Raw genomic sequence first — 24348 nt, 5'->3', positions numbered from 1 at the left:
GCGAGATCGTGACCTGGCTGAAGTCGGACGCTTAACCGACTGCGCCACCCAGGCGCCTCAATGACTGAGTTCTAACAGATGGAAAGTGGTAGGATTGACGGTGTACCTTCTGAGACTAGGCTATAAAAGGCACGTGGCTTCCTCCTTGCTCTCTCTCTCTCTCTCTCTCTCTCGGATCACTTGCTCTGGGGGCATGGATGGGGGTGGGGACCAGCTGCTGTGTTGTGAGGACACCCCAGCAGCTCCCTGGCGAGATCCACATGGGGAGCAATCGAAGTCTCCTGTTAATAGCCAACAGGGAATGAAACCTCCCGTCAACAGCCATGTGTAGGAACCATCTTGAGAGCAAATCTTCCAGTCCCAGCCAAATCTTCCGGCGCCTGTAGCCCGGCCTGAGATGTTGAGCGATACCCAGAGGCAGAACTGCCCAGGAAGGCCACTCCCAAATGGTTGACCCACAGAAACTGTGAGATACTAAGTGTTGAAGTTGCTAAGTTTGGGGGGTAATCTGTTGTGCAGAAACAGACAACAAATACACTCCCTCACATAAAATTGTGCATCTTCAGGACAGGATAAAGTGTTTGTGGGGCACCTGGGTGGCTCAGTCGTTTGAGCGTCCCACTTGGGCTCAGGGCATGATCTCCCGGTTTGTGAGTTCAAGCCCCGAATCGGGCTCACTGCTGTGAGCAAAGAGCCTGCTTTGGATCCTCTGACTGCCTCTCTCTCTGCCCCTCCCCCGTTTGCACTCTCTCTCAAAAATAAATCTTAAAAAAAAAGAAAAGGATAGTGTGTTTGTGTTTATAGTGGGTGCTTAGGCATCTGGGTAGCCATCGGGAGCCGGACAGGGATCACTAGGAGGCTGATGACTCAGGCCCCTCTCGTTCCCCTCCCCAGGGGCTGGCATTATCTAGGCGGGTGACTCTGAAGGTCAGGTGTCTGACCTCCCAGTCCTGGGTGGTTGGGTTAGGCAGCCTGGATTCGCATGTCGAGGGGTCAGGTAGGTAGTAAGCTCAGGACCAGATTATGTCCTCCCAGAAGGCACATGACACACAAGAGTTTGGGATTGAGGGTTGGACCTGAGTTCCACAAACATCTTTGTTAGCCTCGCCCGGAGATAGGGGAGGAAGAACTGATCTGTTTCTCCCCATCATGTGGTCCCCGTTCCCACTCCGTTCCAGGTCACATGTGAAGCGTTGATGCTGGGCTGGGAAGGGGAAGGAAGTGGGAGAGAACCTGGGACTTATTTTAATTTATAGCTTATGAAATCTCTATAAAATCTCCATCTCCCCACCAGGACTTTGCCTGACCTCCAAGGTGTGGGGGCTTCTCCTGAAAACCCCTGGGGCCGTGGTTCCCCCTGCACGTGGGTCGGGGAGAGGACTCCCCTTAGAGCACTCAGAGACCAGGCATGAGATGATTCTGAAGCCACATGGCTCACGGGGGGCTGGGAACAAGGGGCAGAGGAGGGGAGGAAACCACCTGCAGGATACCTGCGCTGTCAGTGTCCTGGGCTGTGACTCGCTCCCTGCCGAGCCTCTGTCCTTGCTGGCGAGGCCTTCTCCGTGGCTTGGGGCTCCCTGGCTTATGCCCCCGAGGAGACATTTTGCAGAGAACCGCATAATGATGCTAGCTGAACATCGAATCGCCAGACAAGGCGATTGCATTGCATCCTTTGCAAAACTCCTCAGAGAAACCATCTTCAGCATTCCCTAGACAATAAGCAGACTATCAAATTCTTTTTAGAATTTGATGCTTGAGAAGGATTTTCTGCCCCGAGCAATCTAAGTCCTCTTCGGTTGGAAGAAACACTTGCTCGTTGCCTTGCTGCTAGAAGGCTCCGATGCATTTTTTGCTGCTTAATGGCCTCAGCTCCCCTCAGGCTGGGTTCTGGGGGAGAACCATCTTCCCACTCACCATGGCTGCACTTTGGCTCATTTACCTTTGTTTTCAGTGCTTTCTTGTACCTTTTATTTAAACCGCCTCATCTCCTTTGGATAGGGCTGACAGTTAGGAATGTGGGCCCCTCCTCACATAAGGTTAGCAGAAACCAGGGTCCCAACATGGGTGCCATGACAAAGTCTGTGGTGATGATCATGGCCCTGGTCCCTCCTCCCAAAGTCTGGAGCCCAGAGAACCATGGTGAGTTCAAGGTCCAGGCTGCCTGAACCAAGATACTAGGAAAGGCAGTTTAGGGGGAGTCGGGAGGCTCAGCTCCCCTAAAGAGTGGATGAAGCCATTGTCCTCCAGTTGTGGTGGCCAACAAGTGCCTGAGACTAAGTAATTGAAATTCCCACATTCAATGAGAGGAGAGAGAACGTGCGTGCATGGGTATCGTGTGTGTGTGTGTGTGTGTGTGTGTGTGTGTGTGTGCATGAGAGAGAGAGGAAGAGAGAATATCGTTTTGGGTGTGTGAGCTGGCGGGGCCCAAGGATCAGCCCCAGAATGGTGCTTGTGTATCCCTGCTATCAGTGGGGAGGTCTGGGAGCGCTCTTTCCAGAGGCTGACCTCCAAGGATGGGTCTGAGGCCGAGGTTGGCCAGAATCTGGTCTGACTCCAGGAGGCCGAGATACGGGGAGGTGCTGGGAGACAGGCAGCGTGATCCTGCTGGCAGAACTAGAGATCCCAGGATCCTGGGCCTTCTTGCCTGCGGTCTGGCTTTGGCTGGCAGAGTGAGGCGTGGTCCCTGGAAAAGGAACCAAGACAAGAATGAGGGCGTGGGAGGATTTGCTTCAGTTTCTTGCTATCGAATCGGAGTCCTTCTGGAGCTGCCCTGCTCGGCTTGTGGATTTCAGTCCCATCTGGTCATGTGACAATGGTCAGGTGGCCCTTAGGTGTCTGGGGGCCACTATTGGGCCTCGGCCTAGCCTTAGCATAAACGGATCTGCCGGAGGAATATGGTCTGCTGGCCGGAGAGCTAGATTTCGAATGTTGGCCTTAAGCTGGACTCCCTGAGCCTGGGTTCTCTTGAGCATGACGTTGGGATGATAATAACAGCCTCCCAGGTGGCTGACAGGGCCACAGACGATGCTGGAAGGGCCTTTGCAACCTGTGTGGCATCATATCCAATTTCCAGTGCTTTCGCTTACCCGTGTCCTTCTCTTCCCCTCACTCTGACCTCGGGGCAATTGTTGGCACGTTCTTAACCAGACCCAGTTCCTGGGACACAGAAATGGACTAGGTTCTCACGGTGGGTGAATGTGGCCTGTGACTGAAGTCCAGGCTTTGCCCAGCCCCACTTTCAGGTGTCCTCTGGCCTCTTCTCCCTGCACCAACCTGATGCGGGTGGAGTCACGGGATGGAAAGAGCCAGCGTCCCTGCGGGTGTCACTTGCGAAGAAAGTGGCCATCGGGTGAAACACCCAATTTGGACTTTACGTGGAGTGAGAAGGAAACTTTCATTGTGTTTGAGTCATTAGTTGTTTGGGCCTGTTTGTTACAGTAACTGGTATCATTCTAGCGAATTCTTCAAGAAGAGAAGCTAAGTGAGGGCAGCGATGGAGGCCATGAGTTTTTCAGATGAAATGCTGGCCATCTTCCTAGGCGCTCCCCCGCCAGCCTACTCCCGCTGATGTGTTCTAGATCACGCTAACTATTTAAACATCAAACACTGCACTGCTGAGTTACTCAGTACACAATTGAAAGGGCTTTAGATTTGTAATAAAAATTCAAAAAAGTTTTTTAAGTGTTTGTTTTTGAGAGACAGAGGAGGGCACGTGCGTCTGGTTGGGGGTTGGGGAGGGGGAGACGGAGAGGGGGACAAAGGATCCGAAGCAGGTTCTGCCCCAGCAGCAGGTTCGAACCCACGAACCCTGAGATCGTGACCTGAGCTAAAGTCGGATGCTTAACCGGCTGAGCCACCCAGGGGCCCCTGAAAACTCAAATTTGGAGAAGGGCAGGCTTGAAAGCAACAGCCAGAAGAGCAGGGCGGGGAAGGAGTGGGTAAGAGGGACAGGCACATTGGGACTGTGGGGGCCATGAGACTACCACTGCCAAACCAGTGTGCGTTTCTTGGTTTCTCATAGAAAACCTTTTGTACATCTATTTTTTTCCCCTTCCACACTTAAGTCTATTGGCGCCCAGATACGTCCGTTCCATTTTTTGGTCTCACTTCTGCTGGTGAAATTACAACATAACATTGCATTTACTCCATTTCCTGTCCCATGTGGGAAACTGAGAAGATTTCAAATATTTTCTTCAGCTTTACAATAAGCTGCCAGCCAGTCACTCTTCTGCATCTCATCCCTGGACACTAAATTTTTCTTTTAATGTTTATTTATTTATTTTTTTTAATTTTTTTTTTCAATGTTTATTTATTTTTGGGACAGAGAGAGACAGAGCATGAACGGGGGAGGGGCAGAGAGAGAGGGAGACACAGAATCGGAAACAGGCTCCAGGCTCTGAGCCATCAGCCCAGAGCCTGACGCGGGGCTCGAACTCACGGACCGCGAGATCGTGACCTGGCTGAAGTCGGACGCTCAACCGACTGCGCCACCCAGGCGCCCCTTAATGTTTATTTTTGAGACAGAGAGAGACAGAGCATGAGCAGGGGAGGGGTAGAGAGAGAGAGGGAGACACAGAATCGGAAGCAGGCTCCAGGCTCCGAGCTGTCAGCACAGAGCGCGACGCAGGGCTCGAACCCACAAACCCGTGAGATCATGACCTGAGCCAAAATCAAGAGTCAGATGTTCAAGTGACTGAGCCTTCCACTCACCCCTAGAATTTACCTTCTTTGGTGAGTTGGAGCTGGGTGGCATTTTTGGAGTTGCCTTTAGCTGTGTCCTCTGAATCTCTGGCTGTGGTCCTGCCTTTGACAGATTTGTGGCTCTTCTCAACTTCACGGAGCTGCAGGAGAAATAGTTAGTTCTCAGGGAAACGAGTGTTTGAGGCTCAGAGCCTAGGATGTTGAGATCTAGGGGGACAAGGACTCCGTATTCAGTTCTTGTCGGTCCTCACCACTGGTTGAAGAGGGACAGCCCAAGACTCAGGTTTGCACAGTATTTGAAGGAACATCTGGCCAGGGGAGGACAGAAACCTCGCCAGTCCTCCATTTCAAGGCTTTCTGGAATCTGGGCAGGAGGATGGTGAGATTAACAGAGGGAGATGTGGATAAGGAAGTGGCTGTGAGGCAAATGAGATTATTCCAGAAGCGGGGGGCAAGGAGCCAGGAGGACAAGGCTCAGAGAGGGTTGGGGTCTGCCCTTTCCCATGTGTAGGAGGGGTTTGGGGGCTGGGAGAGTGGAAAAGAGCTGTCAGAAGTCAGCTGGTGGAGAGAGGGAGAGAGAGAGAGAGAAACAGTGGCGAGGGGTTTAAGAGACCCCTTAGGCCCTGGGCGCAAGCACTAAGTCATTTTGACAATATTTTCTCTAGTGTTTACTGTGTTAGCTTTAAACTGTAGGTATTATTATGGGTACTGGTTTTACTGAAATTTTTACTGGTTTTATTGAATTTCTCCTGTTCATTAGCAACCTCTCCAGATCGAAGGCGTTATTATTGTGTGCCCCCCAGAACATAAATGCGTGTTGTCCAATCTTACAAGGCTTCCTGCAATAAGGATAGTTTGGGATTTCGTTTAGAAGAAAGCCATGTAGATCGTACAACTGGGCTCAAAGAGCGAATCAGCAGAAAACAAAAACGTGACATCTGTTTGAGCGAAGACTCCCGACAGACTCACCGCTTGGATTTTCTTTCTCAGCTGGGCATTCGCTCGGGAGAGGCTTTTGGAAACCGAGTTCAGGTAGTAGATGGCCAGGCTGCAAGAGAAAAGTGAGCCTCCTGTGATTCCGCAGTCTTGGAAAGTGACAAGAGCTGGACCCCTTCCAGAGGAATCAAGGCCGGCTTCCTGGAGTAGGTTGCCTCTGGGCAGGCTGGAGGGATAGAACAGCTACTCTCCTGTCTCCACTTAGTGCGGGGGAGGTTCTGGACACCTCTGCCTTCTGTTTCATTGCATGTGGAAATGACATACACATTTTTAGCTCTCAGAGCGCTCAGTAAAGCTTTCCCTTCTTGGAAATCTGAAGAGGTGGGGGAGGGGCAGGGCCTCCTGACCCCGCTTCCCGGGTACCTGCCCTGTGTCAGGCTCCGCGCCACGTGCATCCCACTCCACATCTCAGCGGTCTTCACCAAAACCCCATGAGGTAGAAAGGACGATCTTTTCCAGATCAGCAACCTGGAATGGTGAGACGTTAAGGAGTTTGCCCGAGGTGGCCCCATCTATCAGTTCTTGGGGGAGCCCGCATTTAGCTAAAGCTCTTTTCCACAGGCCTCGAGGGCTGAGAGAGGAGAGTCTGGGCGCTAGGTGCCTGCTCCAAGGTTGCTTGAAAACACAGCTGCCGAAGTCCTGGAGGTCCCTGCTTAGGGAGCACTGTCTTGGGCTGATGGTTTTGAAGGTCCAGCTCCTACTGGCTGCCTAGGCGTCCTTTGAGGCCAGAGCTTGGGCTTCCCTTTCACAGGACCTGAGATTGGGGGGGGGGGGGGGGGTGTGTGTGACTTGGGTGCACCACCTGAGAGGGCAGGGGCCACAAAAGCCGAGGTGCCACCCGGATGGGGTGCTGTGTCGGCCTGTTCCTTAGGGGCTTTCGTGGTTCATCCTTATTTGTCACTTTTCTCCCTGGATTTCAAGCCTTAGCTGCTCGGGCTTGGGTCTTCTAAGCTTTCCCCTCTGGGTGGGGCCCGCTCAGGGCAACTCCAGTCAGAGGGGAGGAGTCACCTTGTCGTCGGGGCACAGCGTGGGCCCCAGACTGTCGTGGGAGCCTCCTGCAGCAGAGACTCAGAGGAGAGAAGGGAGGACAGGCGGGGGGGGCGGAATCTGTTGTGCCAGGCCTCACCTTCTCTCCTAGTTAACAACCTATTTATTAGAGAGGAATCGGAGGTGGGAGAGGGTGAAATCCTCATGGGTGGCTGTGTCCCTCCGTCCCCAAATTTAGCAATTCCTGGTACCACCTGCAAGGGTCAGGCTTGGTGTGTGGGTTCCAGAATTTCCTCAGGCGGTCAAGGCATAGGCCAGGTTGTCACCATCACCCCAGTCCTCTCTCTCTCAGGCCAGGGTGAGAGAGGCTGATGTTCCAATCAAGGATGGGAGGAAATACACCTATTTGGGGGAGCACTTCAGCACTATTTAAAAGGACTGGAAAGGGGCGCCCGGGTGGCTCAGTCGGTTATGTGTCTGGACTTTGGCTCAGATCATGATCTCATGGTCCGTGAGTTCGAGCCCCGTGTCAGGCTCTGTGCTGACAGCTCGGAGCCTGGAGCCTGCTTCGGATTCTGTGTCTCCCTCTCTTCTCTGCCCTTCGCCTGCTCTGCCTCTCTCTCTCTCTCTCTCTCTCTCAAATAAATACATACATACATAAAATAAAACAAAATAAAATAAAATAAAATAAAATAAAATAAAATAGAAAGACTGAAGAAACTCATACCCACAATTCCCTACTCCACTTCCCGTGGTCTGTCCTAGGGAATCCCTCACATTTGCCCAACGACCACATCTGCAGTAGCAAAAAAGTGGAAACAATCTACCCACCTCTAGGCAGAGGGGTGGATAAACTGTGGTTTAATCATACAGCAGATGGGAGTAGAGCCATTAAAATGTGTGCCCATGTATTCCCCAAACATAATGTTGAGTGAGGAAAGCTATGCTGGGTGAACCATTCACGAAAGAATTTAAAGCCCAGAAGACAATAGGACACGGCCAACGTGATGAAAATACCAAACCATGCGTGCAAATGGTTCCAAGAGCGGTTACTTTGGGAGACAGAGAGAGAGGGAGGGAGAGAGCAGGATTAGGTGGGACTTGAAGTGTTATCTGTAACATTTTATTTCGTGGAAAGTGACAGATCTGAAGCAAACAGTGCAAAATATTAACATCTGTTTACTCTTGGAATCATGTTCATGGTTGTCTCTACTTTTCTGTAGGTTAGGAATATTTCACAATACATAATTTTTTTTAATTTTTTTATTAAAAAAATTTTTTTTAACATTTATTTATTTTTGAGACAGAGAGAGACAGAGCATGAACAGGGGAGGGGCAGAGAGAGAGGGAGACACAGAATCGGAAGGATCCAGGCTCTGAGCCACCAGCCCAGAGCCTGATGCGGGGCTCGAACTCATGGACCGCGAGATCGTGACCTGAGCTGAAGTCGGATGCTCAACCGACTGAGCCACCCACACGCCCCTACATAATTTTTTTTAATGTTTATTTATTTTTGAGAGAGAGAGACAGAGTGCGAATGGGGGAAGGGCAGAGAGAGCGGGGGGGGGGGGGGGAGACACAGAATCCGAAGCAGGCTCCAGGCTCTGAGCTGTCAGCACAGAGCCCGACGCGGGGCTCAGACCCACAAACCTCGAGCCAAAGTCTGATGCTTAACTGACTGAGCTACCCAGGTGCCCCAGGAATATTTCACAATTAAAAAAAAAAAAGCATGCCAAAAAAAGATTTTTATGAAGAAAAATGCCCTAATATTTTCACTAGTACATTAAAATTTTTTTTACCTTTATTAAAAATTTTTTTTTAACGTTTATTTAGTTTTGAGAGAGACAGAGAGACAAAGTGTGAGCTGGGGAAGGGGCAGAGAGAGGGAGACACAGAATCCGAAGCAGGCTCCAGGCTCTGAGCTGTCTGCACAGAGCCCGACATGGGGCTTAAACCCATGAACCATGAGACCGAAGTTGGGCGCTTAACCGATTGAGCCACCCAGGTGCCCCAACATTTATTTATTTTTGAGCCACAGATAGAGTATGAATAGGGGAGGGGCAGAGAGAGAGGCAGGCACAGAATTAGAAGCAGGCTCCAGGCTCTGAGCTGTCAGCACAGAGCCCGATGCGGGACTCGAACTCACAAACTGTGAGATCATGACCTGAGCTGAAGTCGAACGCTTGACCGACTGAGCCACCCAGGCGCCCCTCACTAGAACATTGTTGATGACAGTAATTCAAATTCAGGACTCTTGCTTCCCCCCTTCTTTTTCTCTCTTCCCTCGTTCCTTCCTTGACTATTTGTCATTTACTTCCTACGGCCTAGGCGGGTGTTGGGGGTACAGAAATCATCAAACCCACCCACTGTCCTCGGGGCTTTCTCAGTCTTTGGGAGGGAGAGTGGTGAGACCCAAATGTGCAGGTGCACGGCGTGCCCTGTGGAGAAGTCCTCCCGGGGCCCAGCCAGGGACAGGCTGAATCAGCCCTCAGAGACTCAGAGCCCAGAAATCTTTGATATTTCTAGCGAACGTTTAGGAGGGTGCTGCAAAATACTGGCTTGCCCATCTGTATTCCTTGGACCCCGTCTTTCAGCGTGCTCCCCAAAAGACTTACAACTGCCGGTTCCTTCACCTCTGTGCCTGGAGTTTCCCTTCCATTCCCCTGCGGAATCCGTTCTACCCGCGAATGCACCTGACTCAAATGGCTGAGGAAACAACCCCTCTCCCCTTTGATCTCACCCAACCAGTGACCGATGGGTGCTGGTCTACGAAAGCCCCATCCCTCACCCTTGAGCAGGATGACTCAGACACACTGTTTCCCAGAGCACCCACCCCCAACCCCTATCCACATCCACATTAAAATCATCCCAGTGATAATGACCTTCTTCCCTCACCAATTAACTATTTGCGTTCGAGTCTTCGTCTTGGGCTCTGCCTCTGGGAAGTGTAGATTAAGTAAGAGGGCAGGAAAGGAGGACCCACCAGGGGAGTCTCAAGGGCAAGGGGAGGGGCCCTGGCTGACTTACAACATCAGCAGGATGGCTGGGATGATCAGGCCAGGGTTGGCGAGGAAAGCAAAGATCTTGCCCAGGAAGGTTGGAAAATCATTTTCAATCGTCTCTTGGATGACGTCATACATTCTGTTTTTCCCACTGTAGAGAGAATACATTACGGCACGTCAGAAAGCTCGCTTGACACACAACTGTGCCCCTGCCCCTGTGTGTCCAAAGCTGCCACTCACCCCTGCTTCCCTGGAAAACCCAGAGCTCTGCTCCAAATGGGCTGCAGGTGAAAAATGCCCCACGAGGAGCTGCCATTTGGCTATGGTTTAGAGCTGGGGCAGAGCCCTGGTTCGCCAGCTTCATGCTGGCCCCTGGTCCCTCAAAACTTCTCAGACCGCATGGGTCTCCTGTGTCTGATACCTTCCTCCACAAGATGAAATGGGTTTTCTACGACACTCTCGTGGGAGAAAACTGCCTGCGAGATGCAGCCGTAAGCCCAACATGGAGCTCCCTCTGGACCCCCTGGCTTGGAAACAGTTCTCCAGAGGCTTACGTGATAGACAACCTCATGGTGACTCTCAAAAACACCTACAATCAGTCTTCAGATTATAGTTTCAGGAGAATGGACCACCTGGGACGGGCTCCTGGACGGGTCACAGCGGTAATTTCGATTTTCTTCAAATACCTAAGAACCTCTACGTAGACTGACTTCCACAAGCACCTGCCCAGAAATCATGGTCCACTGCTAGCTTTGGCTGGTCGTTTCAGTGCCAAGACAATGGACTTTAGGGCTTGAAATTCCTGCTTCAAGTCCTTGCTCCTTCATTTATTAGCGTGGGACACCGTGGATAATTTACTTATTCTCTTTCTTCCTGTGTCTATCTGTTCCTTCACTCTCCCCGTTAGAGCAGTATTGTCCAGTGTAGCTATTGAAAAGAAACTAAGCATTAAGTAAAACTAAAAATTCAGGGTTTTAGTCCCTCATTTCAAGTGCTCGGTAGTCATATGATTTGTAGCTACTGTATTTGAAGAGGAGATGTGAAATGTTTTCCCTCGCATAGAAAATTTTATTGGACAGTGCTGCGGAGGTTTGATATCTTTGGCCAAGGTACTGAAAATTTCTCTTCCTTAGTCGCCTCTTCTGTATAATATAGTATAATAATAATATAGTATAATATGGGATTATAAGTATAATAATAGTATTTGCCCCCGAGGGTAGTTTAGAGGACATAGATATGAATTTATATACAACATTGTGTATGGGACTGTCAGACTGTAAGTGCCCTCCAAAATGTTATAGCCAGAAGCTTCATTTTTCTCTTCTGGGAAGTATTGATCAAGGATTGGCAAATAATGGTCTACGAGCCAGATTTGGCTTGTTATTTTCATATGGCCCAAAAATGAAGAATGTTTTTTATGTACTTAAATGGTTGGGGGGGGGGGGGAAGAAGAATATTTTGTGATCCATAGAAACTGAAGTAGGAAATTCACATTTCGGTGTCAGTAGGGAAAATGTTATTGGAACACAGCCACGCTCATTTCTTTATATATGGTCTAGGGTTGTTTTTGTGCTACGATGGCAGACGATGAATAGTTGGGTCCGAGACCATTTGTCGCCATCTCAATGCTTAGTGCTATCGCACAGCAAACTATGAATTGCCCTGATGCAGTTATAATGACAGCATTTCAAGTGCCATGCGTATGACCATATTATGACAGGTAATTAATTTTTTATTATTATCAGCACCTACCCGTCATGTAAACACAAGAAAAGCAAATCTCACGTGTTCTGATTTTAAGTCACAGTCAAGCATGGGTTATTTTGTCCTTGAATCGTGATGTATTAGATGATGTATTAGTTTCCAGTATGCGCTACAACAGATTCCCACACGGGTGACTTCAAATAATACAAATTTGTTCTCTTATCGTTCTAGAAGCCAGAAGTCTGACGTATTTCTCTGGGTTGAAACCAAGGCGTTGGGCATGGCTGCGCTCCCTTCAGAGGGAGGTTCCAGGGGAGAATCTGTTTCCTTGCCTTTTTTCAGTATCTAGAGCTTTACTCCTTACATTCTTTGGCTCATGGCCCCTTCCTCTTTCTTCAAAGCCGGTGCCATAGAATCTTCAAATCTCTCTCTGCTTCCATGGTCACATCACTTTCTGGTTTTTCTGTGGTCAAATCTCCCTCTGTCTCCTTCTAATAAGGACACTCGTGATTTAGGACTCACCTGGATAATCTAGGATAATCTCCCCATCCCAAGATCCTTAATCACATTGGCAAAGGCCCATTTGCTGAATAAGCTACCACCCGCAGGTTGCAGGGATTAGGACATAAATATTTTGGGGAGCCGTTATTCAACCCACCACTGCATCCTCTCTGGTCCCTGAAGATTCACATTTGTCCCACCTGCAAAACACATTCTTTGCCTTCCCTTCCTCCCCCAAAGTTGCGACCCATTATGGCATCAACCCAAAGTCCAAAATCTCATCTAAACATCATCAGCTCAAAAGTCCCAAATTTCATCATCTAAATCAGGTATAGATGTGACTCTGGATAGGATTCATCTTGGAGCAAAATTCTTCTCTATCTGTGGACCGGGGAAACCAGAAAACAAGTTCTTTACTCCACGAATACACTGGTCAGTCGGCCATAAGATAACAGTTAAAGCTGGCTTATATGACATTCTTAAAAATTTTTTAAATTTTTTAAATTTATTTTTGAGGGAGAGAGAGAGAGACAGAGCATGAGCAGGGGAGGAGCAGAGAGGGAGGGGGACACAGAATCCGAAGCAGGCTCCAGGCTCTGAGCTGTTAGCACAGAGTCCGATGCGGGGCTTGAACTCATGAACTGTGAGATCATGACCTGAGCCGAGGCCAGATGCTCAACCGACTGAGCCACCCCAGAGCCCCGGCTTATATAACATTCTTAAGTACCTGGTGGGTCTTCCATGTAGGTTGTGGGAATTCAGCCCCTTAGACCAGAGGGTGGTACCCAGATCTTTCCTGGAGAATTCTATCTCTACTTTTGGCTTCCGCTGGGGTGGTTGAGAGGATCCCAGTCACAAGCTTAAAAAAAATCCTCTGCATGAATGAATATTCAGGTTTTTTGATTCTTCAGAAGCACTAGCAAAAAGTTGCCCAGGCTGCCCCTTCGTTTTCTCTTTTGAGTGTGCTTTCCTGACCATGAATTCGTTTTTAGGGTCTTTTTCAATCTGGATAAGGTTTTCCCAAATCATCAAGTTCTGGTTCCTTTTCTCTAGTCAGCTCTTTTCTCAATTTATCTCTTTCCTCTCACATTTCAGTTAAAAAAATTTTTTTTCAACGTTTATTTATTTTTGGGACAGAGAGAGACAGAGCATGAACGGGGGAGGGGCAGAGAGAGAGGGAGACACAGAATCCAAAACAGGCTCCAGGCTCTGAGCCATCAGCCCAGAGCCCGATGCGGGGTTCGAATTCACGGACCGCGAGATCGTGTGACCCGGCTGAAGTCGGACGCTTAACCGATTGCAGCCACCCAGGCGCCCCATTTCAGTTTAAAGCAAGAAGAAACCAGGCTGCACCTTCAACACTTTGCTTAGAAGTCTCCTTAGCCAAACATGCAAGTTCATGATTTATAAATTCAGATTTCCATATACTTGTTGGACATAATTCAGCTAAGCTCTCTGTTCTCTATATAGCAAGGACCACCCCCCCCCCCCTTCCTCCGCTTTCCAAAATTATGTTCGTCACTGACCAGTGGTGCAGTAATTAAATTGCGTTTGATTGCAGGAGCTGAAGAAATGCATCTGGAGAAAAGAAACTTACTTAAGACTTTTAGAGTTTCCGGCAAAAGCAGCTGCTGGAAGAGTTGAGGACACTGAGAGCAACGCCGTATTCAAAGGACGGCAAATGACTTCGAGTGCTTTTCTTTGGCTCTTGACGGGTCCATAGATGTTACTGATGCAACTCAGTTGTTCATTTGAGGAATTAATGCCAAGTTTGAAGTGGCTGAAGGACTGATTTCTGCGAATACACTGTGTGGAACAAATTTGGCTGAAAATTTCTGAAAGAAGTTAAGTAAACCCTAATCTGGTACAACTAGTCCCGAATTCCATCGAGAATGTACCCATTCCATTGAATGGAATGGAATTCAGTGTGGGTGAAATGAAATGGATCTGCTAAGACGTGCTGTAGCTGATAACGGTCGAAGTATGTGTAGAGTAGAAGACGGCTTAGCTGGACAAATTGACAAAGCTTGTGAAATGTTGGATGTGTGCAGACTATGGTTATTCATTCTCTTATTCAGCTGTAGGTAATTTGCCGAAAATAGATGACTCTGTCACGCGCAATCGCCATCAGTAGTGTCGATGGTGAACTTCTTTCGCTCTCATGACTTAGTCCTTTTCCAACATGTACGCTTTTTTGTCAGAGACAGAAGCCCAGGGGCGCCTGGCTCGCTCAGTTGGAGGAGCGTGTGACTCTTGATCTCAGGGTCGTGAGTTTGAGCCCCACGTGGAGTGTAGAGATTAGTTAAATACACAAAACGTTTAAAAAAAGAAAGAGATAGAAGCCAGCATTCTGACTTGCCCTACTGCACAGCAGTTCGATGGCTTAGCAGCAGGAAAGCTTACTGGCAATTGGTTTCCTATGGGAGGAGATGTGTCGTCACGTCTGGTATAGTGATGGATGCGGGCGGCAAAGGTGGCCATCTGAGCGGTGAAATTGACGTTTGATGACGGGGGAACAGTAACTTTGAGCCTCTCTTATGTGAACTATTATCGCCCCCTCTCATAAAAGAACTCCATTCTTTTCACTGGTAGACCTATATTACAAAAAATTACTCTCTCTTGTCGTCCTATCTTGAATTTCGTCAACAAAAACTTTGTGGCCATCTCTTTCTCTTGTTATATCAGTACTTACGTGATATGCTTGATTTTTCCTCTTGGTTCCTAAAGCCTAAAGTATTTGCTCTCAGGCTTTTTGCAGAAAAAGTTAGCTAAGCCCTTGTGTAGATAATGCCTCCCACCTCATAGCATTGTTATGAGTCCCAGCTCCCCTCCAGTTTGGCCAGGGCTCAAGCTTGGCTTACTATGGATTAGCACGCTCCTTTAAGTACTTGGCAAATAATACACTAAATCTTCAAAACAACCCTCTGGGGTAGGCACTACCGTTGTTTCCATCTTAGAGGCAATTAGCTTGTGGTGTTGGGAGCTAAGTAACTTCTCAAGATGACCCAGCTGGCAAATGACAGAGCTGACTCGAGAGTCTATGCTCTAAGTCAGGGGGTTGGTGATTTTTTTTTTTTTTTTCTGGAAAGAGCTAGATAATAACAATCTCAGCCTTTTTGAACTGGATGGTCTCTGTTGGAATGACTCAAGTCTGCTGTTATATTGAGAAAACAACCGTAGATTAGAAGTAAGCAAGTGGGTGTGGCTGTGCTCCAATCACACTTTATTTGCAAAAACTTTATGTTATGCAATACTGCCCATCTCGTTCATTTATGTTGCCTGCCTGGATCTGGTTGGAACCCTAAGTCCCTCCCTGTACAAGTGAATTTTTGTGACATGAAGGGTCTAGTTTGAGTGGTGACCATAAACCAGATGTGCTCTTCTAGACGCCGCGTATGAAGCAGCGAGAAAGGAAGCAAACATCACACCCTCATGGAGCTTCCTTCCTGGCCTCACCTGACTCCTGGCCCTGGATGGTTGTTACATGAAGAAAGAGTCTGTGGTCAATAAGGCTAGAGACACTGGTGTGCATTCGTGATCTTATCACACGATTCTTCCAATCCTTTAATAAAGAGTGTGCCTCCAGCATTTCTAAGTGAGAAGGTGGCGGGTGAAGGGGGTAGCATGTTCCAAACTGCTTGAACCACAGAACTCCTTCTTACGAAGTAGAGAGATGGCTTTCTTTCCAAGGGGCCTCACACTTGGAAAGATAGCAACAGATGCATATGGCTTCTCAATGTACCTCCTTATGCAATTATTTATTTCTTTACGCAACGCCCAGCCCCCTAAACTAGTCCGGCTTATCCCCTGAGCCCACAGCACTGACAAATGCTCTGCAGAGCGTGGGGACCCAGGCCAGGGTCTCAGTGGCTGCTTCACGCTTGAAAGGCGCTTGTAAATGTATGGTTATTTCGTCTTCAGAATATCTCCCATTACTCATGCTACAGTAAGGTAATCCAGGGCGGTAGATTATCCAGATGTTAAAAGGCCAGAGCTGTGCTGTCCAACATGGTAGCCTTCGGCCACGTTTTTCGTTCTTTCAGTGAAAATGAATTGTAATGAAGTATAGAAAGTTAGTTTCTCGGTCCTCATTTCAGGTGCCCAGTAGCCACGTGTGGCTGGTGGCTACCATATTGGATCGCGCAGACATAGAACCCTTCCGGCCCTGCAACAATCTCTATTGAACAGCCCTGATGATTTGCCCAAGGCTCCATGGCCCTTCGCAGCCCGGTGTGACGCTAGACCTGGCCTTCTGAGCCAGCACTCTCTGAGCGGGCTGCCTTGGGAGAGGAACTGCTCCCGGGTGACTAAGCCTGTGCACCTGAACGGCCCGCAGTCAAAGGAGGGCGGGAGGGACATGATGGCGTAGGCCACGGGCAGGAGGCTGAGGAAGAGCACCAGCAGCAGGAGGCCCATGTAGAAGTTGTTGGATCGGGAGGCTTTGAACACGCGCTCGTGGGGGACGTTGCTGCTCATCACCGCCCAGCACTGGAAGTACATGGAGGTCAGCAGACGCAGCACGTTGACGCCTACCAGTCCCGGGGCATAGAAGGAGCCCATCCTGGAAGGGCAGACATCACACACCTGGTTGGCCCAACAGCAGGAGAGGCCAGGGAAGGAAGACAGGAGGAAACGGGACCGAGGGGTTGGGAGCACGAAGCCTAGCCGCTTTCCCTGCAGGTCCCGAGGGCTGGGGTCTCCCACGTAAGCAGGACATTTCTCACCAAGCCTTGGCCACCGGTTCCTCATGGGAAGGAGGTGCTCTGAGCACCCCCGGCTTGGGCTCTGGCCAGGATTTAACCACTGTCTCACCACAAGGCACCTAGCAAATTTTTTGGCCTCCTGTCCATTTCTCCGTGGCCCCCCCTAAAACAGCATTGCTGCCCAGAAAAGTATCTGAAGTCCTTAAATTGAGAGCATTGGACACTGGCTTGCGGCGAGCCCTCGGAAGTCTTGAAAGTCTTTGGCTGAAGTTACGCAGCCTTTTCTTCCAACTCGTGTCTCAGAGGAGGGAGCCCCTTGGCTCCTTTACTCTTCCTCTCCTTCCTATTTTCTCCCTCCTTCCCTCTTTCTTTCCTTTCCCCTCTATTTCTCCTCCCTCTCTCCCTTTTTTTCTCCTCCTTCCTCCCCTCTCTACTTCCTCCTTTTTTCCTTCCTCCTTCTCATTCCCCTCTCTTTCTTCCTACTCTCCTTCCCTCCCCACTCTATGGTAGCACATGGGTTGGCCAGACACTGCCCTGGTTCTCATCCCATCCTGCCCTCTATTTGTCATCTCAAAAGAGGCAGTTCAGAGAGGTCTGAAGATTTGTCCAGCCTCTCCCCAGCTAGCTGGGGGGCAAAGCCTGGGATGCCACTTTTCTGACTCCCCCGATGAGGTGGTCCCCAGATAGAAAATGCAGAGCTCACCAGATCATTCCTTGATTGAAGATCAAACCGAGTACATTTCCGCTGATATCGAACTCAGCGTAAGAGGGCTGCAGGGGGAGGCAGACGGAGAGAAAGGAATCCGTTAGGTATCAGCCAGCCTCTATCACCAGCCAACTGGCTAAGCCAAGGCCACTCTATCCCAAAGGGCCTGCTCTGGTGACTGAAGAAACTTGGGTTTCACGGCTCTGTTTCTTGAACACGTTTTCCACGTTTCAAGAGAAGATTTGAAGTTCTCAAAGTTAAAATTTTTTCCAATGACTTTTTCGACGAAAAAAGTGAGAATTTTTACCTTTAAGGGATTGCAGGCCAACAGTGTGTTCTTGGGAGGGCACTAGCCCCTAGGAGAACATTTTATCAATGCTCTAATCAGAGATGGACCTTGAAATTATAGCCGAGGCATAAATCGAATAAATAACCAAATGCGAGTAATCAGATGAGGAGTCAAATAACACCATAGTTTTGAAAGCAAACAGGCAGGGGCACCTGGGTGGCTCAGTCGGTTAGGCAACCGGCTTCTGCTTAGGTCATGATCTCACACTTGTGAGTTCGAGCCCTGTGTCGGGCTGACAGCTCAGAGCCTGGAGCCTGCTTCAGATTCTGAGTCTCCCTCTCTCTCTGCCCCTCCCCCACTCACACTCTGTCTCTCTCTCTCTCTCTCAAACATAAATAAACATAATAAACATTTCCTTAAAGCAAACAAGCAAACAAAATAACTAAACCACTTTCAATTCTCTTTTCTCCTTTTCACCTTCCTCTAGTCTCAGAGCAGTTCATGGAAAGGAAAGAGCTCAGCCAGATTCCTATTTTCAGCCTGAATCTGATTTTCAGAGTTTCAGAGATCTGTCAACTATGTGAAAGAACGCAAAGTGTCTGAGCACTAGGGAGTCGGTCCTCCTTATGCAGCATGCTTAAACTGACTTCCCCATTTGTCCTTCGGGAATGGAGGTCAAAGGTGACAGGGGGGAGGAGGAGGAAGAAGTCAAGAGAGAGAGAAAGGAAGGTCAGGCATGGATCAAAGGAGGAAACATACGTATTCCAGATACGTGAGGGTTAAATCTTAGAAATTTGAAATTTAACATTCAAAAATATTTTTAAAAACTTCTCATCTGCTGGGTTTTGTGTCCTGGTTAGAAAATTTTTCCTCACCCCAGGGCGCCTGGGTGGCTCAGTCAGTTGAGCATCCAACTGTTGATTCTGGCTCAGGTCATGATCTCATGGTTCGTGAGATTGAGCCCCATGTCAGGCTCTGCACTGACAGAGCACAGCCTGCTTGGAATTCTCTCTTTGCCCCTCCCCCCCCTCCATAAACAAAATAGATAAAAATGAACATTAAAATTTTTTTCCTTGGGGCGCCTGGGTGGCTCAGTCCGTTAAGCGGCCGACTTCAGCTCAGGTCATGATCTCGCGTTTCACGAGTTTGAGCCCTGCATCGGGCTCTGTGCTGATGGCTCGGAGCCCGGAGCCTGCTTCCGATTCTGTGTCTCTTTCCCTCTGCCCCTCCCCCATTCATGCTCTGTCTCTCTCTGTCTCAAAAATAAATAAACGTTAAAAAAAAATTAAAAGAAATAAATAAAGATTGAAAAATTTTTTAAATAAAAAAATAAAGATGGCATTCTCTTTGAGCATAAAGTTCATTACTCTTGTTCTCAGATGAAATTATGAAGATTTCCTTGCTATGAGGAGGAGTTGAAGAGGCTTGTGTAACATTGTGGTTGGTGACTAAAAGAAAAAAAAAATATGATACAAACCTGTACTGGAGCCCTTACCCAGGCCAGGCCAATTCTATTGCAGGCCAGGATGAAAACGACTCAGGTAAACAAGATATGGGGCTCAGTTCAGGGAAAGTGCCCCCCCCCCCCCCAACACCAGTGACTACAGGGTCAGCGAGTGATGCGTTGTGAGAGAGCCACACACAGGATGGATGAGGCCAGAGATAATGCCATATCACAGAAGGCCACCCAGAGGGGAAATGACCCACATTTAGAACGAGCAGTTTCCTAGGTAGGTGGGGAAGAGGAGTATTCCAGGTGGAGGGAATGAGTCCAAAGAGGTGTCTCAAAGCATAACCCAGAAGACTGCACCAATGGCGACTGTGTTCTTTGGGTGTTCCAAGACTTTCTGAAACAGTCATGTCCACATCTGCCCTCTCCCACCCCGAGATTTCACAGAGTCTCAAAAATTACGAGCTACCTTGTCTCCTCGTCCACTTCCATTACCGTTCCTATTGCTTGCTCAGTGCGGACTTCAAAGGCTAGTGTTCTTTGCCTTCTCGAATGAGAGGCGATGCCACTGTGGCATTTCTTTACTACCGTCTGCTCAGCACTGAAGCATGGGATCCACTTTTCCCCAGACCAAATGCCCCCATTTCCCGGATAGGAAGGTTGCATTGTTAATTACATGGGGGCGTGGGGGAAGTGGAGTTTCCTCTGAGAAGGCAAATATGACACTTAAAGGACATACACATGGGATACGTCAATACTTCACAGAGCAGAGATTGGCATCAATTATCTAAATAAATGCCTAGGAATGCGTCTGGCTATATCAGACAGGATGGCTGAGATGCCTTCTTGCAGAAATGTCCCTGAAACGGTGACCTACAAACCCAGCCTCCAGGTCCCAGCACCAGCAATAGTTCATGAACCGGACGAAGCAAGCTCGCACGAAGTCCCCCAGCAGGATGGTGATGTAGGTTACCAGCATGTCAGACACCGTCAGCCTCATGAATTCCTGCAAGGCGGAACACAGGAAAAGGGCATGGTTAAGGTTAAACCTTGCCGATCCCTTCCAATGGACTGCAGCCATGCAAAGTCTTCCTCACCCACCTGAATCTTCTCTGCGACCTTCTGGTTCTTGGGGACAGAGAGGTAGTGCAGAAAAAGGCCCCTCGGCTTGGGAAAATGTTTATTTTTAGGTCCTAGCTCTACAAGTTACCAATTGCATTGCTTTGGAATAATCTCGGGGCCTCTCGAAGCTGATAATGATATCAGCCTTGCAGGGTTATTGGGAAGCTTAGTGATTATGCATGCGAATTGCCCGGCACATTGGCAAGGCCCAGTATATGGTACTTATCAGCACAGTTGCACATAGAGAGGATCTGAAGTCTTCCTCCTTGCTTCCCCCACCTCCTCTGACATGCAGCTGCCCCCAGCTAAGACTGAATCTGACCACTTGCCCTCAGGACAACAGCCAGCATTCTTCATCTCCTGCTAATTGGATGTTTTGCTTGTTATATGGAGATAATAATGCAGATTTCACACGAGGCACACAATGGAAGAGCCAAAAGCAAAGCTTTTCTCTGCTTTATAGGGGGAATATAATTTATTAATTTAAAAAAGTGGAAAAGATCCACCAGGCATTAGCACAATTTTTAAGACGTCTTGGAGTTCCTATGGGGCGCAGGGTCTGCTTTATTCATTGTTTGCATCCTCCAAGATGATTAATAAATGCTGGATGGACGGCTGATGAGTTTTCAGTAGTATTCCTCAATAATAATTCAAGTTAATGCTCCTAAGTAAAAGACAAATCAACATGTATCAGGTCTCCACGTCTGGGCAAGGTGATGCTCTGGGGCCTGGGGTGGAGGTGGTGGAGGGTACAGGTGAGCAGTATTTAACAGCTCACACTCGTCATTGCTACAGGTTCAGAAAGAGACAAGCTTTAATCAGTGTTGGGAACGGCGATGGGCATCTAGGCAGGAAATGAGACATTCTATCGCAGAATACTCCAAAGGCACCATGTAGGTAATAAACTCTCTTCGGCCTTCTAAGGAGGGTGGGTTTTATTGACTTGAAGACGCTTTCTCTGTTACACACGTGAGGGCTTTAGAAATGCATGAGCTAGGGAAGCTGGGTTGCTTTGTACAATAACGAAGAGGAGGATTTAAAGAGTATGGGGGAATCTGGACTGGAGGAGACAAGAAATGGTGAGTCTGAGCCCTCCATGGAGGGAAGGCTCGGGGGGCGGGGGCAGGAGGGAGAAAAGGCCCCTCAGGGCCACACGGGAAGGACACTGTGCAGCAGGAAAACATCTGCTCGTGGATTCATAGGCAGTGTTTGATGGACTGAGTGATGTAATCCCCTCCTTCATTGTACCTCGCCATCCTCAGTTAAAAACACTGCTGGGGCGCCTGGGTGGCACAGTCGGTTAAGCGTCCGACTTCAGCCGGGTCACGATCTCGCGGTCCGTGGGTTCGAGCCCCGCGTCGGGCTCTGGGCTGATGGCTCAGAGCCTGGAGCCTGTTTCCGATTCTGTGTCTCCCTCTCTCTCTGCCCCTCCCCCGTTCATGCTCTGTCTCTCTCTGTCCCAAAAAAATAAATAAACGTTGAAAAAAAAAATTAAAAAAAAAAAAAACACTGTTGTCTGATGCGGGTGGATGTGAGTGGGTTCTTCAGGGAGCCCACGAACAAGTGATAAACTCTGCGTCTCAGTGGGGTGCGTACGAATAGAAATCCTGTGCAAAAATTGAGGAAAAGAGGGCCGCTGATCTCTGTGTTGCCTGCAAATACTTTAAGTGTCTGCCCAGGAAGGCGAAAGACATTAGCCTTTGAAGTCCACACGGTGCGACCCACAGGAACAGTGGTGACAGTGGTTAGGAGAAAGGGTAGTTATTAATTGTTGAGACTAATCCAAACCATTAATTCTCTTTACAAAAATGCACAGAGGCATATACGCACACGAATCCTGCATTCAATTTTTAGGAGTATTTGTTCATTATTTCCGGGTGGAGAAGCCTCAGGCTTTCAGTGAAATCTGCAGTAAAACTCTAAATGAATACAAGTGCCATTAGACTGCTGAACAGAGCATTCAGAGAAATATGTGGGATGCTGAAAAAAAAGGGAGAAGAGAAAAGGTGAAACTTTCCGAAGAAATACTGGCTTGACATTTCGGTGGCTTAAAAATAGAAACATCAAGGAAGAAATAACAAAGAACTGAGAACAGGGATCACTTTTTCAGGGAAGCAAAATTACTCACAATGCCCACAGCTGTCTCCCAGCAAGAACCCCGGGGCACATCTGCAGGGTGCAGTGGTGGCCGGGGGACACTCTCATTCCAACCCGAGGAGTTGTAATAGTTAAACAGAGTCCAGTGAGTGAGGTTCTTTATTTTCTCTTCATTAGAAAGCTAAAATGGAAGATGGAGATGTGGATTGGAAGGAGCCAAGGATGGTCCAACTGTTTCCATGGGAACAACAATTAAAGTAGAATATGCCACTACCCTACCACCTAGCCTCTGTCCTACCCCTCAACAGTCTTTATAAGAATACCTTCCCAGCCTTTCAGTCTGTACAGGAGAGGGGGGCATTTGGCTGAAGTCCTTGGGTCTTTTCTACGAGGTTGTCTTTTCTAAGTTATTATCCATCCATCCACCCATCCATCCATTCATCCATCCAACCATCCATCCAACCATCCATCCAACTATCCAGTCATTCATTCTTCTTTTGAGAATAATTTCTTTGAGAGTCTATTCCGGGCATGCAAGGCAGGGTGACACAAGAGTGCACAAGAGAGACAGGCTTTCCTCAGAAAGTTCACAGTCTAGTAGGTGACAGAGACGGAGGGATAAGAGCTATGGGAAATATCCTCTGGGGACCAAGGAAATCCACATCAGACCCTGGGGGCCACAGAGAATCTCCTGGAGGCAGTGACATCTGAGACAAAACCTTGGGGAGGATTAGTCAACTAGTCAAAGAAGGGGAGAAGGGTGGAGAGACAGGCAAGAGAAATTTTTGTCCTGGGGAAGAAATGTGAGGTTCAGGAGAAGAGAGCAGTTCACTGGGGTAGGAGGAAAGCCAGAAATGAAGGTGGAGGGGTAGACAAAGGACAAATACAATTACTTCCATGCTTAGAACCTTCCAATAGCTTTCCGATAACCTCAGGTAAAAATTCATGCAGCCCAATAATGAGGAGGAAGGGGTGGGGAAGAGGACCATCATCATTTGACCCTTCCCTTAGGTTCATTTTCCCCTTCTTCCCTCCGTTCCTTTCTTAGCCATCCTGCAGTTCCTTGTGTGGACCAGCTGTTCCCTCTGTTTTTTCCAGTGTCTTGTAAGACTCTCAGGTTGGGCAGGGGAAATCTGGAGTCCCTCCTATGCACTGCCATGCTGCCTGGGCTTGCCCCCATCGAAGCACATGCCACAGCACGCTGTAATGAACGAGTCTGTCTCCTACCCTAGATGTGAATACCCTTGGAACAGCACCATGTCTTGCTGTCTGCTGCACCTTCAGGGCCTGACATAGTGGGTGCTCCATAACCGTCAGGTGAGCAGTGATGAAAGGTTGGGTCAATCATGCCATATCATCTCAATGGACACTTACTTGGCTGGTAAACATTTATGGCAGCTACGATACAACATAGGAGAGGCTGCAGATAAAATATTAAGGGGACCAAATGACATGTATATGATGTAAAAAAAGACAACTAAGGAAAAAACTGTAAAGACCTGCAGCGCAATGTTAACAATGGTTGTCTTTGGGTCATAGGATTCTGGGGATATTTTTTTCTTCATTTGCATTTCCTCAACTTTCCAAAGTTTCTTCGCTTAATAGGAATTACTCATAAGGAAATTATTACAGTGGAAAAAGGAAATTTCGTGGGCACGAGGGATTAGGGGGAGTTGGTGGTCTTTACCTTGAGGTGAACATCATCCATCAGGGCCAGGAGAAATGTGTAGAGGTTCCCCAGGAAGAGTGCAAAGATGCGTCCGAGCTGCCACTTCAGTCCAATGCGTGGGTGGTAATTCTCCAGGGCAGCGATGGTTTCAAACAAAGGGGGACAAAACATACCAAGCAGGGACATCACAATTTCTACCTGAGAAAATCAGGAAAGCCTGGATGACTTGTGCCATTAATATCACTTGCTTGGCCACCGTCTCTGCACTCCCTAGGGCCATGAATCCCCATCTCCTTCTTGCCCCCTCCTCTGCCTCTGGAGATGCCCTCTGGTCTCCACAACTTGCTGTGTGGCCTTGGCTAAGGGACCAACACACCGTGAGCAGTCACTGTATGTCCCACACATCAAACCTGCTCTGTGA

General features: G+C 48.6%; 1 protein-coding gene across 1 annotated transcript in view; it reads right to left on the bottom strand.

Moving 5' to 3' along the window:
* Window positions 1-805: 805 nt before the first annotated feature.
* TMC2 (transmembrane channel like 2) overlaps window positions 806-24348 on the bottom strand; it is a 56724-nt gene continuing 33181 nt past the window's right edge. Inside the window, exons 11-19 of the mRNA XM_045447338.1 lie at window positions 23946-24125; window positions 22290-22439; window positions 19917-20045; window positions 17298-17365; window positions 16213-16452; window positions 9712-9837; window positions 5671-5749; window positions 4724-4841; window positions 806-2683 (exon numbers count right to left, since the gene is read on the bottom strand). Of these exons, the coding sequence (XP_045303294.1) occupies window positions 2466-2683; window positions 4724-4841; window positions 5671-5749; window positions 9712-9837; window positions 16213-16452; window positions 17298-17365; window positions 19917-20045; window positions 22290-22439; window positions 23946-24125 (1308 nt within the window). The 3' untranslated portion in view covers window positions 806-2465. The remainder of the gene's footprint in view (window positions 2684-4723; window positions 4842-5670; window positions 5750-9711; window positions 9838-16212; window positions 16453-17297; window positions 17366-19916; window positions 20046-22289; window positions 22440-23945; window positions 24126-24348) is intronic.

Source organism: Leopardus geoffroyi, chromosome A3 (assembly GCF_018350155.1).
Source record: "Leopardus geoffroyi isolate Oge1 chromosome A3, O.geoffroyi_Oge1_pat1.0, whole genome shotgun sequence".
Lineage (NCBI taxonomy): Eukaryota > Metazoa > Chordata > Mammalia > Carnivora > Felidae > Leopardus > Leopardus geoffroyi.
This window is presented reverse-complemented; position numbering and strand designations above follow the sequence as displayed.